General features: G+C 36.0%; 1 protein-coding gene across 5 annotated transcripts in view; it reads right to left on the bottom strand.

The window, feature by feature from the left end:
• Window positions 1-13494, bottom strand: part of ANKRD28 (ankyrin repeat domain 28) — a 200480-nt gene that overhangs the window by 59692 nt on the left and 127294 nt on the right. For 4 of the 5 annotated variants that reach the window (XM_047098956.1, XM_047098955.1, XM_047098954.1 and 1 more), the window contains 2 exons: window positions 7560-7630; window positions 1503-1703 (listed from right to left, as the gene is read on the bottom strand). In XM_047098956.1, coding sequence (XP_046954912.1) covers window positions 1503-1703; window positions 7560-7630 — 272 coding nt within the window. The remainder of the gene's footprint in view (window positions 1-1502; window positions 1704-7559; window positions 7631-13494) is intronic. The other variant, XM_047098958.1, reaches the window with a different exon arrangement.

Genomic DNA, 13494 nt, shown 5'->3' with positions numbered 1-13494 from the left:
CCCTTATGATGACTACTCATCTCAATCTCTGTGGCACTGAATTTGTGTTGTAGACTAAACAGTGAAGACCCTTTAACATAATTCAATAAATAATAGGACAAAATATGAAAAAAAGATTTACAATGCACGTTATTGAAGTCAGACATTAGTATCTTTTAAAGATGCCCTTTTGTGTCCTGTCCTGGTATTTTATGAACAAAGAAGTACAAATATGGGAAGTCTAAAGGTGGAATATTTAACAACAGGTTTTATTTCTTTTAATAGCCCAAAGTGCTGTTAAGATGTAAAGTGCATTCTTATCCCAGAAATGTCTTAAATTTAATTCAAACACAAATGTAGTATCTATAATACGGTTAGATCCAAAGGTCACTGGGTAGTCTACTTACCTCATGATGTAGTACCTCATAGATTTCTATTCTGTCTAACCATATTTATGATAAGTTTCCCCACAGGAAAGGGCATTCCATGTTCCAAAAAAGGGGACGTATCTTGTGACCTTAACTGCAGTGAAGGCAAGGATTCTTTATGTTGCAAAAACAGAGGAACAGTGAAAACAACACTGCAGCCACTAGCACTCAGGCATGGAATCTTGGGAATGTCACTTTATCTCTGAGTTTCTGTGTCTGCAACAAAAATGAAGGATGGGCAAGCTGGCCTCAAAGGTTTTTTTGTTACTCTGTATTCCCTTCTTTACTAAGTCTTTTATGTACACATAAACCTTACTCTTTACCATGACAATATCTAACATGAAGCAATGATTGTTGTAGAAGATAACTAAATACTGGGGTGCCTGGGTGGCTCAGTCAGCTAAGTGTCCACCTTCAGCTCACATCATGACCTCATGGTTCGTGAGTTCAAGCCCTGCGTCGGGTTCTGTGCTGACAGCTTGGAGCCTGGAGCCTGCTTCAGATTCTGTGTCTCCCTCTCTCTCTGCCCCTTCCCTGTTTGTGCTTACTCTCTCTCTCTCTCTCTCAAAAAAGAAAAAAAGAGAAAGAAAAGAAAACTAAATATTAATTTTCTTAAATTATTTCCTTTCATGGTCTGTTATCAAAGAATTCTTGACTAAACATTGATAATAAATGATAAGAAAATATTTTCTAATCTCTGTTTTCCTTTTTTACTATCTTTCTGGGAGCAAAATGAAACTGCTCTATCTTTCTGGATTATTTTTTCCACAATGCCAGAACATACTTTTCACATTGTGTTTAGCTGGCAGTGCTCTCCTTCATCTTCTGTTGTCCTTTGACCATGAAATTCAAGTGTATAGGGCTATATCTGATACGTAAACTTCAAAATTTGAGAATGTTGTATCACAAATTTTATCATGAAAAGAAGTCGAGGGTTTGCTAAAGGCAAAATTAGACAAAAATGAGCAAGACGGATATTTCTGTTTGCTGCTACCATGGATTGAGTGGCTAAAAAGGGCAAGTTCATTAATAATTAGACTGGTGAGTGGGAGGATGATGGGAGAGAGAATCACTATCTAACTGAACACTACCTACCTCACCATGTCCACTAAAAGCTGCATGATGTAATGCGGTCCTCCCCGCTCGATCAGACACGTTTACATTACTTAGAAGAGGTACCAAAGCTTCAGCACACTTTACAGCTTTATTAGCAGCAGCGATGTGTAAAGGGGTTTGCCAATTTTTGTCTCGAGCATTAACATCTGCAGAATGCTTCAAAAGTACCTGCACTGCTTCCTAAAACATATGAAGGTAAAAGTTACAAAAGACAAATGAGTTAACAGTTTTAGAAATTATATATATATAATATATACATATATTATATATATTAAGGAATCATATATATAATTTATATACTACATATATAAATTATATATATATAATATATATAAGGAATTATATATATATATATATATATATATAATATATATAAGGAATTAAAATTTCCTAAGGAAATAAAAAGTCTGGCAGAACCTGCTATAAATGAGTCGGATTTATTCAAGAAAATAAAATATTCTGAACTAAAGGCAGTACTACTCAGAGCCATTATAAAATGCAATGAGATAAAACATTGCCCTTTTCTGTTGTCCAATTAAAGGCATACCAACATTAAAATGTGCAAGAAATACTAACAAATATTCTTTAAAAACATTCATCAGTTCTCGTTTTTCTAGATGGCAAGATACAATTAATTTATACTCTAAATAGTTTTAAAGAGAATTATTACTTTGACAATAAATACATAAAAATTTAAAACATACTGTCTCCCAAATTAATATACACGTTGTATTTTATAAAAGGAGAAATCACTAGGATCTGGAGAGAAACAGACCAACAGGTAAATAAAGAAACAGATGCTGTGATGCTAACTGGTGAGAAAGTTAACAGGCAATTTAAGAGCTTAGTATCCAAAGGGATTTGTCTTCCAGAAACACAAGGAAAACTTCACAACACATCTATAAACTGGCCTCATGGCTAGATACTAAGGAATCCAGTATGCAATCTACAGTAAGCAATATAGTCAGAACTAAACTTAGCAAGAAGTTTTTCCTTGTAGTAATAATCCTATCTTTGGCAGATGAATGACGAACTATGTATGAAATAAAAAGGCCCAGAACAGAAATCATCTCAGTTCATTTACCAGGTAGAACTATTTAAGTCTAGTAATAATGACCCTTGGTTTTCTTAAAAAAAAAAAAAAAGTACATGAAAAGTGTTCGAAAGCGTCAAATAACTGTAAGTAGCGAGGAAGACTAAACAAAATACTATCATCTCTGATTCACACATAGCTTTCAAGGCCTTTCAAATAAAAAGTAATCAGAACTGTCTGAAATATGGGAAACAGCATAAATACTTATTAACAGGACTGACAAAGGCTAGAGAGAGGCCCAGTAACCTATCAATCTGCTAAGGAAGTCAGCCAGTCATATACATGTATATGTGCGTATATATATGTATAGGCCTACTCTAGACCCCACAATTCCACTCGTTATCTGCCCAACAGAAATTTAAAAAGACCCATCCAAGAATGTCCACAGTAGTTTTATTCATAACAGCCACAAACCAGAAATGCAAACAGCCATTAACAGGAAAATGGATAAACTATTGTACATCCATATAATGAAATACTCTTCAGCAATAAAAGGAATGAACATTCAATTCACGTAATATGGAAGACTCTCAAAAATATTAAGTTGGGGGCCCTGGTTGACTCTTGGTTTTGGCTTAGGTCATTATCTCAACAGTTCGTGAGATCAAGCCCTGAGTTGGGCTCCGCACTGACAGCACAGAGACTGCTTGAGATTCTCTTTCTCTCTCTTTCTGCTCCCCTGCTCTCAAAAAACAAACACCCAAAACCAAAAGACAACCAACAACAACAAAACTTAAAAAAGTATTAAGTTGAACAAAAGAAGTCAAGATACAAGAGTACATACTGTATGGTTCCATTTTTATAAAGCTCTAGAATAAGCAAAATTATTCTATTGTGGAAGAAATCAGAACAGTGGTTGCCTCGGGGACAGGCAAGACTGACTAGAAAGGGACATGAGGTAACTTGCTGGAGTGATGGAAATCTTCCATATCTTGATTGGGAAAAAAGGTTACATGAGTGGATACGTGTGTCCAAACCCGACTACACATGTGTTCATTTACTGTAAATTATACTTCAATGAAAAAAAGGAGTATAAAGAAAAGGATACAGACAGGAAGTGGTACAAACACACCATCAGAATTCTCCAACTCAAGAAGGGTATACTGTGATTTGGAGGATAAAACTAACATTATCCTGGGAAATGTTAGTAGATATGTTGATGGATGTAATAGAAAATAATTAAAAACAAAATGAAGAATTTATAATTGGATTAAGTTAGGCAAACAGTGGGAATAAGTGCCAGGCTTCCCTTATTCATTCCCACTCTGGAATTCACAGTGTATACTTCTGAAAAGTATGGAGAATATTTATGTTCCATTAGCAAGAAACAGAAAAATCAAAACTATTTTTTTGTTTTGCTGAAAAGCAAGAATAAATCCAGTTAATGGTAGGTGAGGGTGGGTAAGACGGCACCTAAGAAACGCTATAAACATAGTTACCAAGATCCTAGAATCAAGACAGACCAAAGTTTGAACAAGGGGTTCATTGCTATGGACCAAATTGTGTTCCCCCACAATTCATATGTTGAAGCCCTAACACCTCCCAGTGTGACTATATTTGGAGACAGTGTCTTTGGGAGGTAATTGAAGTTAAATGAGATCATAAGGGAGGCAACCTGATCTGATACTTTAGAAGAAGAGGAAGTGAGAAAGATCCCCCCCCTCCTTTCTCTTTACCATGTGAAGATACAGTAAGAAGTAGCAGTTTGCAAAGCCCAGGAGATAGCCCTCATTAGAAACTCTGCTGGACCTTGATCTGGGACTTCCAGCTTGCAGACTATGAGAAAACAAATTTCTGTTGTTTATGCCACACAGTCAATAATATTTTGTTATGGCAACCCAAGCTGACTAACGTATCCACCATTTATCATTCACAATAGGATGTCAGATCACAATAGCAATAATCTTTGAAAATTCAGAAAAAAACAAATCTCTACAGACTGGAGGGAGACATTAAACCAAACCAAACACGCGGATTTCTAGAAATTACAATCAATAAGCCTGTTGTCAGAACTAGTAAAACTCTAGATCATATTATCAGCACATTATAAGTATTTAGAAAATAATATAGGAATAATAAAAGGTATATACGGTTCCACTAATGATAAATATTACCATAGCAACCTTAATTCCAATTTTTCCATTATTAGAGGCTATGTATGTGTAAGAAATACTCCAGGTGTGCCTTGACTTTAAAAAATCAGCTAAGTAGGGCACTCGGGTGGCTCAGTCAATTAAGCAACCGACTTTAGCTCAGGTCATGATCTCATGGTCCATGGGTTTGAACTCTGTGTTGGACTCTGTGCTGACAGCTCAGAGCCTGGAGCCTGCTTTAGATTCTGTCTGTCTGTCTGTCTGTCTGTCTGTCTGTCTCTCTCTCTCTGCTCCTTCCCTTTTCATGCTCTGTATCTCTCTCTCTCTCTCTCTCTCAAAAATAAACAAACATTAAAAAAAATTTTTTAAGAAAAAACTCAGCTAAATATCCTATGACACAGATTTTAATAAAATTATGACATATGGGGTGATGACAAAAGGTTAAATAATTTTGTCCAAAGAGTATTTATTCATTGCTTGGGGTCCACCTAGAAGAGTTTCTACAGCACTGCTGTCTGTGGCTCTGCCTTTTTAAAAGCAATTCTTACCATTGATTTAAGTCAGGCATGGGAAAAAGAAGGGCTAACACATTCGCAAATAAATATAATAGTGGGAGGGACTGCTAATATCTCATGTGATAATATAAATTTGGGGTCTTGACAGAACTAAGATGTAATTCCTAAAGTTAAAAAAGTAAATGTATATCTTCCAGAGGATTTAGCAGTGTGATGTGGCTTCTTAAAAAAAAAACAAGCTAAAAAAACCAAAACAAGAACACACAAAAAGCCCTAATACTCAGTAATCAATTTATTCAGAAGAATACTCAGCATTGAGAGAGCTAAACTGTATGCTCCGACTTGAAGAATGGCAGTCACAAATCACCACTGGAGATGAGATGAGTCAGCCAGCCAATACGATGAGGTGTGTGGAAGCCATGTCACCGAGGGAGAGTGAGGAGTTTAGGATTTGTAACCCAAAGGAGCCTTTCTCAACCCAGGTAAAGTGCAGGAATTAAGCACTAAGGCATCCTCTTTGTGACGAATTAACTTCTCCACTATGTTCTATGATGGTGTTAGCTTCCAAAGGCCTTGGAGGATTGGCACCCTCTTTAGGGCTTTCTTCTCTCACAGTACTTCAAAAACATAAACCAAAGCTGCCTAAAATTTTGTCTTTTCCACACCCTTCTGTGGCTATATTTCCTTATTCAATGAAATTAAGTACAGCACTCTTTTGCTCTCAGGATGTAGTAGAAAAAATGAAAAGAACATGGGTGCAACTGGTATTCTTGACTAGGTTTCCTACAAAAGAATACTACTACACAGCCCAGTAATTTTTAGGCTGAAAGCATACTCAAGAAACTTATTAAGATCACTGCTTTCTAACCTACAGCTTGCCTGTAAGTTCAGGCTAAGTACATGGTTTTTAAATATCAGCTGTTAAGTCTTTGGGCAGAACCTGCAACCTTCCTCTAATATTAATTACCTTAAGAATTTCTGGTCTGTTTTACAATCTCTACAAATATGCAAAGTGTCCCTTATGACTTAATTTGGCAAAACTCCATTAATTTTAATAATCATATTCCCAAGGGTCATACTAAAAACTGGATAGGTATGACTAACTTATTAATAGGTCCCAATGACAGTAATGTTTATCTTCCTTAACTGCCTTGTTTACAGAAACTCTTTATAAGAGGGCTAACCACAAACTTAACATTACCAAGGAATTTCAGAATTCAAAATATTTTGGTTAATGTCTTAGTTTTCATGATAATCCCCAGATCTGCCTAAGATCACAGAGCTAGAAAGTGGCAAGTGAGATCTGTAGCCAGTTTCTCCAGATCCAAGTTGCACATTCCAGCAGCTACAGCACATCACAGACCCAGATGTGGTAAGATGTGCTCCAGTGCACCACCCACGGTTCTCTCCCTCCCGTTCCTCCCAACTAGGAGGCTACAGCTAACAGACTGCCGCAGTCACGTTGCAGGGTTTGAAATCCCTCCCAGCTGCTCACCCTCTACTTCTCTTCACTTGTTTAATTCTTGTTCTGGGTTCAAGATGTAGTTCATAATGAGAAATACAAAGAAAAGTGAAGAGATAAGAGTTCTTTGGACACAATGCATTTTTAAAATGCACCGAATACATTTTAGACAAAGTAAAATGACAGAAAAAAGAGGGTCTAGGTTTTGATCCCATTTCTGCTACTCAAAAGTTGAGTGGTTTCTGGCAAATGATGAACTACAATTCCCTCAAAATATCTATCCTACAAGGATGTCATGAGGACTAGAAGTATGAAAAACATAAAAATGAATGTTCTCCAAAAATGTCAGTTATCTTGAAGAGTAAATAGTATAGGGTTACAAATAAGAAGAAGCTGTTCTTCCCCATAAGACACCTAGAATTTTTAGGTTATATATTTAGAACTGGTAAAATGTGAGATCGAGCAATGTTTTTGAAGCTAATTTCAGTATTTAACCAAACGATACTTCAATGAATCGCTATATACTGCTGAGATTATTTCTTGATTACACTCAGCAGAACCTCTGCAGCCTGTCCAGTAGAGATAAGATTGAGGAGGATTTTATAAGATAACAAATAATTTCTCTTGTAGGACATATACAAGGAGGGTTTTCTATTCTTTGCTATTTCAGACTCTTCAAGAGACCTTAGTCACAAAAGAGAAATGGGGAACACTTAACTTGGTTTGTACAAATTCTAAAGTCAAATAACCAATCTAGGTATTTTCAGTTGCTTTTTCCTACTTGTGAAAACACAGAATTTTAATATGGGCTCACAGGCAGGCCTACTTATAATGTTTTTATATATGATGTATTTACTAAGAGAAATTTCATACCTCACTACAAGATGCAACTGCTCTGTGTAAAGGTGTCAACCATTTGCTGTCTTTGGCATTAACTCTAGCTCCTGCAACAAGAAGAAAAAAATAAATTGAAATATTTTACATAAAATATTTTAAATAAATTTCCTGAAATATTAGTTATATATAGTCCAAATTGGGTAAGTAACAACTGAAAAAGTAGTACTTCATTTTTTTATACTTTCTGCTAATAAATTACCATTAAATCACAAAACAAAATTCTCCAATAAGGTATTAGCTCTTTTTATTAAAAATAAAAGAAACATCCTTTTATATATAGACTAGAAAAGCACCTTTATACAGAGCATATTAAAGTAAAAATAAGATCCCATTTTAAATCGTGTCTTAAAAAAGTCAAATACTTAATAAGAATACTCCTATGTAAAACGCAGACCATTACAAAGTCTTCATTACATTTCTTTACTAAGAATCTATCATGGTATAAAGCAATATAAAATCAAAATAGTTCTTCAATGAGGATAAAAACTGCATTAGGTATTCCTGTGTAAAATGGATACAATGGCTACCGACTTAAGGAAAAAAAACTGAGAAAGAAATGAATGAACCCACATGTCTTTCTGGGTTACACCTAAAGGTTTAAATAATTACAAAAATATCAACTATGTACAGTTATTTAAAAATCATTGCTGGGGCACCTGGGTGGCTCAGTCGGTTAAGCATCAGACTTGGTTTCAGGTCATGATCTCACAGTTTGTGAGTTCAATCGAGCCCTGTGTCGGGTTCTGTGCTGACAGCTCAGAGCCTGGAGCCTGCTTCAGATTCTGTCTCCTCTCTGCCCCTCCCCTACTCACACACTGTCTCTCTTTCTCTCTCTCAAATATAAATCAACGTTAAAAAAATTACAAAAAGTCACTGGCAATGGATAAAAATTATCCTTAATAGAATATAAATACATTTAGTGAGACCAAAAAAAAAAAAAAAAAAAAAGGAGGGAAAAATCTATTGGCTATATAAAATCCACTGATTTTGTACCTAAATCCCAACCAAACAGAAGCAGCAACCAAACTGTAGCATCAGTATATATCTAAGTAAAAACACACAGCCCCAGCTCTTAAAAGTGTAGAGGGACTGGCAATAGGTCCTACACTATAAACAATCCTATATTTATATCCAAGATCATTACTAGCTAGTAAGAAAGGCCTTTAGATATCTAGTCCAAACTCCTTATTTTCTAGATGATGAAACACAGGTACGGCGGATAGCTTAACATCAAAGTATAGTAGAACCAAGGCTAAATTCAGATGTCTAATGTTTACACTGTATGTTTTGAGTGTGAGGTTCCAGGGAATAATCAAGTGACTCGAAGTTACAGCTCTAATAACTACTAGCTATGGGTTCCTAACTAGCTGCGTGATCCCTCTCAACCTGTTTCTTCATCTATAAAGCAGATCTCCTAATACCTTGTTACAAAGATTAACATGATAAACACACAATACATGTATATTAGAATAGATTTAAAAGTCTTGAATGTGAGAGAAAAATGAAATGAAATGTAAGTGTATAAAACCATCCACAAATGTAAGAAGTTGAAATTCTGAGAGTAGCTAAACTCTGAGCAGTGACAGTGAGGACACTGAAAGAATCAAGAACATGAGAGCTTTTCATGATTGTTCAGTTAGGCTTTGGGTGAAAGACAGGGGCTCAGCAAAATGAAGAACAGCTACAGAGAGTAGTATAATATTCATGTAATACACATCTGAACAACCATCTGCTAGGCTCTTGGGAGACCAAAATGGTTAAAACACAGACTGCCTGAGTACAATAAAGTCAGCATTTATTTTGTGTAAGATCATCAAAAATCATCATGTAGATAGTGCAAACATTTTAAATGTTTACTGGTTAGGAGGTTAGAGTCCTTAGAGACAATAAAGGGGCAATATAGAAGCTAGGCTTCTTCATTCTCCCATTTATCTGGTTGGAATTTCAATTGTTCTCCATTATCCTTGTACCTCTCTCTACAATTTTTTATTTATGTGCATAGTTGAAAGGCAAGAATTGGCCTTAAAGCCTCAAAGGTAGTGACACACTCAGAAAAGACAAGTACTCTGGACAAAGGCAGAAAAGAATGAGGCCTGATTATGGACCTTCAGCAAATGGGAAGGGTCAAAAGTCTGGCTGCAGATATTAATTAACAAGGAAAATAGAATGTGGCTGTCATGAAAAATGAGAAGAATCTTTATGTGCTGATAAAGATCTGAGAAATAAAAAGTGAAAAAAGCAGTGAGAACTGTTTGAATAATATTCTTTAATTTTATGTAGAAAATGGAAGAGATAAGTATCTACGGAAAAGATAAATATCTATATTCATATTTGCTTTATATGCAGAAGGAAACTCTGGAGGAAGACTAAGACATTAATAACAGTGGTTGCCTATACATCTGTGTAGGTGGTGGGGTACAATGAGAACTGTGTGATAGAGGACTGGGGTAGAAAGGCAACTTCACTGTACCACATACCTTTAAATATATATTTAAAATTTTTAAAATAAAATTGAAATATGACTTACTAAAAAACAAAAAAAAAGAAATGTACTGAAGAAGGAATAAAAGGAATGGCCATAAAAAATTCCAAGAATTTGGCTTCAAGTGCTTCAAATTGGAAAGTAACTAGGAAGAAAGTAAAGATAGGTTTGTCTTTCTTTGGAACAGTTATCACATACACAGTTGAAGGACGAAAATCCAATTTTCATGGCCATTTGTCAGACCAAAGTAAAAGACTCTGCTGGTACCATTTTTCCACTTTAAGTTATGATAATTAAGTAGTCTTTCTTTCTCTTCACTTATTTTTTTAATGTTTTTTTTTAATGTTTATTTAATGTTTCTCTTTGAGAGAGAGAGAGAGGGTGAGAGAGTGGGGGAGAGGCAGAGAGAGAGGGAGACACAGAATCTGAAGGAGGCTCTGAGTTGCCAGCACAGAGCCTGATGTGGAGTGTGAACCTACAAACTGTGAGATCATGACCTGAGCCAGTCTGACTCTTAACTGATTGAGCCACTCGGGTGCCCCATCTCTTCACATTTAATAACAAATTTTATTGTTTTTATTATTTTTTAAATGTTTATTTTTGAGAGAGAGAACGTGAGCGGGGGAGAAGCATAGAGAGGGAGACACAGAATTGGAAGCAGGCTCCAGGCTCTGAGCTGTCAGCACAGATCCTGATGCGGGGCTCAAACTCATGAACTGTGAGATCATGACCTGAGAGGCAAATTCGGACACTTAATCGACTGAGCCACCCAGGTGCCCCATAATAACAAATTCAAAGTTAATTTATCAAAAAACATGAGTGACTGTAACAATCCACTGATAGTTTACTGAGGATACAAAATACTACTACTTGCTATTAATGTAACAGGCAACTTGATTAAAAAATCTGGCTTGTTCTTTGTAGATTCTAAAGATAGTTATCTGAAGGAAGATGAGCACCATTGAATTTTAGACATCTGATCATATCTTTTTCAGAAGACACTCATCTTTTGTTTAAACCATGTGTTTCTTCTAATAGCATTAATCAAATGTTTTAATTCCTTGGAAATTAAAAGTCAAGTATAGGAGAAATGGTTGAACTACTTCTAAGGACACCAACAGAACAAATATCTCGCCTGCCCACATCCATTAATTAGTATGCGCTTTACATATTAACAGGCAAATACGGCATAGCAATGCACATTATAAGAGCAGCAGTGGGTATAAAATGAAAATGGAGTAACAGCAACAAGCATGGCGGCACACTTCAGATGGCCAGGCTCCCAAAAATCATCTTATGAGAATTGTGAAGGTAACCAGACTTCTGTTCTACACAGACGGCTCCAAAATTAACTATATATTCATAAACACAAACTACAAAGTCATTCCACTAATGGAAAATATATTTCTAGAGTAAAGTTTACTAGTCTAATAGCTGAAAACCAGTCACAATGGCTAACAATGAAGATGGAGACAGAGGAAAAAAGATCATATCAACTTAAAACATAAAACAGCCTTCAAAGAGAGAAAATCAAAATGTAACAGCTCTAGTGACTACACCACATACTCTATACATGGCAGAGTATAATATTTGTGGTTTCTAAATCACCAAGAAAGAATTAATTCCTTTACTATTTCCTAATCATCAAAACAGAAGAGAATATATAACAGCAGCTCCATCCCTAGTGTTGAAGTTAGGTTACTGGGAGGCCCTCGGGTAAGAGGAAGAACTGCTGAGAAATTGAAGAAAATTAAGATAGGAATTTAAGAATGGTATTACTGACTGACTACTGCAAACCAACATTTACAGAAAATCTCTCAGTGCAAGAAGCACATTTCATTAAATCCAAGACAGTTATGTCCAATAGTATACCAAATACTTTCTTTACGAGACTCCCCCTGCCGCCACAAATCCACGTATAAGGGAAATCTATGAGCCTTCCCTTAAGATAATAAATAAGCAGCCAGCACATATGCCATGTCAAATATCTGAATTTGGATCCATCTTCCCAGAGTAGAAATGTGATTAGATTTCTGCAATATTAGAAGCAAAAAAGAAAACAAGCAAACAAAAAACAACTGCAAGGTAACCAAAACAGATTGTATCCATTTGATACCAGAGTTAATGATTATATAGAAAAATTCAGATAACCAGCTTCTCTTTTCATTTCACACAGTCTTTTCATTTAATAATTCATATATATAAAAATGTACTCTGACAGTTTATAAAAGAAAAAAAATTAAGGTAAGATTTCCAAGATTAAGCAAATGCCCAGTTCATTTGAAGATAAACAAGAAAATAATTTTTTTAAAAATCTGATTTACTTACATCAGTCTATTCTGGGCTCTAGACAACAGTGTAGCTGAAGAGAGGTCTGGACTCATGAAGAGACAGTCAGGGGTTAGTGGAAGGAGCCGGGGAGCAGGAACTGTGATCTAATAATGGCTCTGTAACCAGCAGGCTGTGTGACCTGGGGGGCTGTTCCCCACAACCCAGACCTTCACGTTGTTAATCATAATCCCTGTCTCCTATGCCTTGCTGTGTACATGGAGGATGGGGTAGAGGGCGAGGGAGGATGGGGCCCAGGTTGAAACAGCAGAGGGAGCTCCTGTTTCCACAAAGTGGGTTCCACAGGTCAGGAACTCAGATCAGGAGCATCCCACTTGACTCTAGGTCTCAACTCATCTGTTTTTTCCCCTAATCAGTCAACAAAATGTGCCAATTCTCTGAGATTTGAAAACTCAGTTATTAGTAAAACAAGGGTTTTGCTAAGTGATCTGTATGATCCATTTCTAGTTACAACATTCTATTCCATTTTGAAACAGGTACCCAGAATGAATTATTTCATACTTATTAAATACCTTGCCCTACCTTAACATTAGGTAGATGAGGTAGCATCTTCATAATCTATACCAGGGTGTCTTCAAATTACAGCCCACAGATTGCCAACCACCTACTGGGTAAATAAAGTTCTACTGCAATACAGCTACACCTATTACAATGTTAACTATGTGGCTTTCACATTAGAGGAGTAGAATTAAAAGTAGTTGCCAGGTGTCTGTCTGGCCCTTTACATAAAAAGTCTATTGACCTCTGAGCTAGGCTAAGTACTTGATAGTAGGTATTATTAAAGTTATTTCTATTGTCAAGGTGTTTATAATCATTATAAGTACTCCCACTAATAATATTCTCAAGCTTCTCCTTACAGAGAATAATTCTCTTTGCTACTCCTAAGCTTCAGAGGAGACTGTCCAAATCCAGTGAGCTGGACCAGGAGCCAAACACTTTCATTACTCTTCTCAAACTGGAAATAATGCTTTCCTTTGGCTGCCTACCATAAGCAGTGGTAAAAGCTTCAGATTCTGTTTTCAGGTTGGGAGTGGAATAAGCAAAAAACAATTACATTTCCACTTTTCCACCTGCAATGCT

This window comes from Lynx rufus, unplaced genomic scaffold (genome assembly GCF_022079265.1).
Source record: "Lynx rufus isolate CCGP_SWC_20201006 ecotype Redwood Valley unplaced genomic scaffold, mLynRuf1.p SCAF_5, whole genome shotgun sequence".
NCBI lineage: Eukaryota > Metazoa > Chordata > Mammalia > Carnivora > Felidae > Lynx > Lynx rufus.
This window is presented reverse-complemented; position numbering and strand designations above follow the sequence as displayed.